Source organism: Hevea brasiliensis, chromosome 16, assembly GCF_030052815.1.
Source record: "Hevea brasiliensis isolate MT/VB/25A 57/8 chromosome 16, ASM3005281v1, whole genome shotgun sequence".
In the NCBI taxonomy this organism is placed as follows: Eukaryota; Viridiplantae; Streptophyta; class Magnoliopsida; order Malpighiales; family Euphorbiaceae; genus Hevea; species Hevea brasiliensis.
In genome coordinates, this window is record NC_079508.1 from 18,154,052 (window position 1) to 18,160,188 (window position 6,137).

At 36.6% G+C, this 6,137-nt stretch overlaps 1 protein-coding gene across 1 annotated transcript; it reads left to right on the plus strand.

Annotated features, from left to right (window-relative positions):
- Positions 1–3,590: 3,590 nt before the first annotated feature.
- LOC110668540 (protein LIGHT-DEPENDENT SHORT HYPOCOTYLS 5) lies at positions 3,591–4,960 on the plus strand. The gene has a single exon (XM_021829843.2). It carries the CDS (start codon positions 3,986–3,988, stop codon positions 4,700–4,702), a length of 717 nt encoding a protein of 238 aa, XP_021685535.2. The 5' UTR covers positions 3,591–3,985; the 3' UTR covers positions 4,703–4,960.
- The last annotated feature ends 1,177 nt before the right edge of the window (positions 4,961–6,137 follow it).

Sequence of the window (6,137 nt, forward strand, 5' to 3'; positions counted from 1 at the left end):
CTTGGCACAATGTGATTGGGTCACTTAAACCTAGAGTTAATCAAATGGTGATATGTGGCAAGGGTTTAATGTGTTAACCTAGCTATTTAAGTGTTGTTATGAGAAAATAAAATACAACCAGCAGCCACTCCTCTCCTTTGTCACGCCACTTTGAGGGTTTTCATCTATTCTTCTTCATCTCTCATCAATTCAAAGAGATTAGCCATCAATCTCTTGAATTAAGAACGCTAGAAATTGTTTCTAGTGTCCTGTTTACATCTGTAATCTCTTAAAATGCAGAACTTGAATTTCTAATTAATAGAAAAAGCTTTAGAAGCTTTTCAAGGGCTGCCATAGGTGTTCTTGGTGTGGACAAGCTAGAGGGACAACATCTGGTGTCCTGAAGACGAATCTCAAAGGCGCAGACACGCTGCAGTACATCAAGAGGTTAGTGTAATCGTTCTTGATTTAATCTAGGGTTCTAAAATTAATCTGATTAATTTTAAAATCTTAAATGGCAAATACAGATCCAAAAACATATTAAAAGAGTTTTAATATGTTGTTTATCATTGAAATCAAATAGATAAAAATAAATCTTGCATGATGCATGTGACCCTAGGTGAAAATTTTAGAATTCAATGGTATAAACTTGTGTTTTTCACGCTTCCGTTCCTTCATTATGAGCTTTGGTGTCTTCATAAGAGTTGTAGCTCTATGTCTAAGCTTTTCATGGTATAAATTTCAGGTCATTTGGATCTCTTTTGAGTGAGTTTATGGCCAAAATACTGATTGCTGTTCAAATGATCAATTTTCAAGTTTACAAAGTCACCAATGCAGACTTGGTCAATCTTCATGTCACTTTCGGACATAATTTAGGTAGGCTTCCAACATAAAAGTTGGCACATTTTGTGCCTAGTTTCACCTCCAATTGGCCTCATACTAATTGGAGTCACACAAGTCCATTTATAGCCTAAAACACCTATTGCCCTTTTACATGTCTCTTAAACACCAATCCACATACATATTAACCTTGTTATAAGTCCACTTCTCTACTAAATTCTGAATTGGTACTAAACCATAACCACTCAATACATCACATTTAGGTCAACTTGAGCAGAATATAACAATTCATAATACATCAATTACAACTCAGAATTTTAAAGTTTAATTTCAACAATACCTACACATGAATACCTCGCATTAACACATCTAATTTCTCACCAATATTTATATATACATTCTGCCATCCTTGGTACCATAATTCACTAAACTATTTCATGAATTTAAACACTCTACCATGCATCACAAGGCTGCCCAATTTACACATATACTTCAATCTCCCATATTGACTTCCTAACCTCACTTTTAATGCACAATTCACACATACACATGGTAATCAAGCTCTTATACATTTAAGCACTTTAATTGACCTCATTACCCATCAATTTAGTATAAGAAAAACTCAACATCTTTGACTCTCATGGCTGCCAAAAATAGTACATAATAATAACTCATCAAAACCTCAAAATTTCTTCATCAATTTACTTATCTCAAGCTTTCCACAAACTTTACTTAAATAGAAAAGGAATTTGAACACTTACCTATTGTTGGAGCTTATTAAATCTTTACCAAATCCTCTCCTTCTTGCTGCCTATCTCTTTCCCATGTTGTGTAGACAAACTTTAGTGAAGAAACATAAAAGAAATGAGGGCTTGATGATGGAGTGAAGTTTCATGCATGGGTGGCCATGGAGTTTTTGGGAGAGAAACTTGAATTCGACAAAGTGAGAAAATGAGGTTGAAGATGAAGTTTTTAAGTGAAAAAATCTGTCTTTAGTGGCCCTTATATACTCCACTAAATATCCCACTTAGTACTCCATTATCTTAATTTAATATAGTTTAATTATTAAGTTTCAATTATCCCAATTTTTACCCCTTAATTTCTCTTAATTTCATTACATATTTAATTTCCTTTTTCATGGGGTTCCCAAAATTTAATACTATTTATTTTTAATGGACATTTAGGTCAAAAGTCAACTCTAGGTGTCAATTGACTAAAATGTCATATTCGGGTTATATTCCTAATTTTTCGGTAACATCGATTTTTGTTGGTTTCTTGATTTTTCGTTTTTCTTTGTACTAATTCATTAATTTTTCTTTGACATTTATAATGTTAATTATACCTCAATAGGCCTGTAATTATGTCCCGAAAATTACTTCCGAGAGTTCCTCGTGATCTTGGAGTCGGCAATTGACTTCGCCGTAACTTCTCGGTGCTGTCACCCATCGCTACAGTGTCGGCTCGTTTAACCTAGTTTCATTTTCTTTCTTTTATTTTTTCTTAATTTTTCTTGTATTTTTTTTTATTTATTTCATCATTTTATGCCTGTTTATTATCACTGAAGTGTAGTTCCAGACATTCTGACTTGTCCGGATCAACATTAGGTCATCGGAGTAGTCGAATGTACGGACTACGTAAAATGAGGGCGTTACACAAGTTGTACAAATAAGCTTTGCAAATTACACATCGATCCAACAAAATAGAACCTTTACCTTAAACAGAGATGACATGAACTCCAAAATAAAGTAAGAAAACCACTAGATCTGAAAATAGCATGTAAGAAAACACCAAAGGAAAAAAAAAGTCTGCCTATCATCTAAAGAGAAAACAAAAGAAAAAAATCAAGGAAGAAGACCAAAGACACTAGAAAGGAAATATTAAGAAAATGTTTAAAAAAAAAAAGAAAGGGGTGCTACTTGCCAAAAACAGTGGCTGGCAGCACCCATCTAAGTCCAGGAAGGGAAGAGTTGTGGTGGTTGAGTTGAAAGAGAACAGAGAAAATTCTTTGTGTTCACACAATTTCTTTCTTTTTTATTTTAATTTTACAAATTTAAATATAGGTTGAGGTTGAGAAAAGAGTTCACATAATTTAGATTAGGGTTGAAATGAGAGAAGAAGACTCAAATTCTTTGAATCAATAAGGAGAGAGATAAAAAAGAGAGAAAAATGAAAGAGTAAATTCAACCCAACACATTTGACAGCCACTATTATCAATTTTATTTTTTAATTTTTTATTTAGTCTACTTATTAAAAAGCTACTATCAAATTCGCTAATTAATCACAAGTGACTTGGAATCATTTCTTTGGGAGATTAAAAATGAACGAATAAAGAATTAAGAATAAAGAAATTAACTCAATATAATATGTGAAAAAAAAATGAAAGAAAGATAAATGGGATTCACTTCGGTGAGTGAAACCAACCTACAGTGGTAAAAAGGCACAGTTAGAGACAGCAGTCGATCGCACAGAAAGCTATTTTATTTTATTTTTTTTAAATCCTATTATTTATTATTTAAAATGAAAGTTTTGTTTGACCTACTAGACCCCAAATTAAATGCCCATCCAATTCCCACCACCGTCCAGAAAAGCCAACGAACCACCAGCGGCTGTGGCCACCACGCATTCCCCCTTCCACAGTGCAACTATTACGCGATTCCAAAGTGGGTCCATCCGAAGCCGCACAGTAGTAAACTGATAGTGAGGGGCCAGGCGGCCGGAGCTGCGTAGTAAAACACTAAACATGTCACTTCTACAGGGGGCCACCATGTGAAATTGTGAAAAACTTCTCCACTCCACCACCGCCACCTTAACTATTCCCTTTTCTCTCTCTGCAATTTTTTTTTTCTTTCTCTCTCGCTGGAGAGTCCTCATTCATCCACTCTTCTCTTTTAGCGTCCCATCACCAATCTTTTCTCTCTCTCTCCCCTTTCTTCTTCCTTATCTTCCTGAAAGTCATGAAAGGCAAAACACAATCTCCTGCCCGTGAAAAGATCTATCGAAATTAACTAGAACCCAGATAGCTTCTTCAACTTTGAACTTTGCAGAAGAAGAAGGAGCATTGAATCTACCGAACAGTTCTAAAAAAGGGAGCTCAAGACAATAAGAAAATAGGTAAAATTGCAGCCGATCGTTCATCACCTTGTTAACGATAGCATATTTGCTTCTCATGGACTCTGCATCAGGAGGGACGGGAGCACCCGACCCGAATAGTGGGGAACCGAGTGCATCACCAGCAGCAACAGGAGCATCGTCATCATCGCAAGGACAAGCAGAGGGATCATTTCAAGCTCCGCTGAGCCGGTATGAGTCACAGAAGAGACGAGACTGGAACACTTTTTTACAGTACTTAAAGAACCACAGGCCACCATTAACTCTGGCTCGCTGCAGTGGTGCACATGTGATCGAGTTCTTGAAATATTTGGATCAATTTGGCAAGACCAAGGTTCACATAACGGGTTGTCCGTATTTTGGGCATCCGAGTCCCCCCGCACCCTGTGCTTGCCCTCTCAAGCAGGCGTGGGGTAGTCTCGACGCGCTAATCGGTCGGCTCAGAGCGGCCTACGAAGAGAATGGTGGAAAACCAGAATCTAATCCTTTTGGAGCGAAAGCGGTGAGGATTTATCTGAGGGAAGTCAGAGAAGGACAAGCCAAAGCCAGAGGGATACCCTACGAGAAGAAGAAACGGAAACGGCCTGCTGCGGTTACTGCGGCAGCTGTTCCGGCCAATATTTCGGTATCAGTCAGCCAAGGTGTTGAAATCGGTGATGGTTCTTCCAGCGGCGGCGGCGGTGGAGATGGGTCTGGTAACTTTGGTGGGGAAACTAGCACTGTTATTGCTGCGAGTACTGCTCCCGCTGCTGCTACTACTACGACAGCCGTATAGTTTTTTACTTTATAATCTCCTCATTCTAATATGTCTTAATTGTGATTATATTTATACACATATAATCTGAAGTTTCTCTTTAGAATTGGGTTCGAACAATTAACAAAATTTAGCTAGAAATCTAGTTAGAAATTAGTGCTCCTCTCTTGTTCTTCTTGATCTTACGACAGCAACTACCTTGAGTATAAGAAAAGTTTGCTATATAATAATACAAAGAAAACGTAAGAGGAGAAGGATGGAGAAGATTAGAATTGAGAAGCTTCAATCTTTTCTAGCATATGCATAAGTTGTTCATATATATTATCTCCCTTCTTCTTCAGCTGCAAGAAAACTAAAAACTATTTTCAATATATGCATGCCACTAAGGAAACTGATACCTAATGCCAAGATTTTCTAGCTTTCAGGTTCTGCTTCTTTGGTGTTTATTGACTTGGTAAAACTATAGTAACAATCATACGTGAGTATTAAATTCATTACCCATTACCCATTCCTTTTCTGTGATATCTCCACTAAATATTATTGCTACAGGTTGCTGATTGAATTGACTAATATTTTCTTAAATTAATGAAATTATTACATTAGTTTAAAGATTATATTAATTTAGACTATCCTGTGATTCTTGTAGACTGTATTAGCTGCTATGTCTACATATTGGTTCCTCTCTAGCTATTTTTTGTGTTGTTTTCTTGCACTACTGTTTGCTAATGATTTGGTTCATAGCATAAAAATTCCAAGGGTGAAAGTTGCAGGGCTTGTTGGCAAGAAGGGCCACATTAATTCTAGCCAATATAAGTCTCTGGCCCTGGCTTTCTTGATTTTCTGGGCTCCCCCTGCATTGGCCAAATTTTGGTTTTCTGCTGTGATGCACACGTGCGTCAGCGTCTCTGAATTATGCATTTAACACTTGCAGTTTCAGGTGCTGCTTCTTCAAACTATTTATCTATGTCTTGAATCCCTTCGATCCTGATTTTTGGGTCCTGGGTTTTCTTTGTATTTGTATATGCATCGATCAGCAGTCAATCACTTGGATCTCTCTCTCTCCATTGAAAACAACATCTCTTTATTTTATGATAGCAACCAAAAGACAAAAAAGGATAGAGGATAGCTACAAAGCATCAAGAAGGAATGGAAAAAATTAATGCTTCTGATTGCTGCTCTTATTTTGTTTCGGTAATCACCACCTCAGTATGAAAAGGACCAGTAGCCAACCCTTCCTTTCCATTTTTACTGTATCGCAAAACTAACATGAGGATTATTAAGTGCTTTCAGAACTTATTTTCTCTCTATATACGTACATGGATCCCTCCCTCTTAGAAAAATTAATGTTTTGTGTCTAAGGGAAGCACTAATATACTCTAAATTTTCAATTAACATTATGTAGTTAAGACGCCAATCAGTGATAACTTCTTTTGAAGTAGTTTAGAGATCGATTTTG

Coding starts and splice junctions, on each gene's coding strand:
- LOC110668540 (XM_021829843.2), top strand. CDS start 3,986: ATGGACTCTGCATCAGGAGGGACGGGAGCACCCGACCCGAATAGTGGG.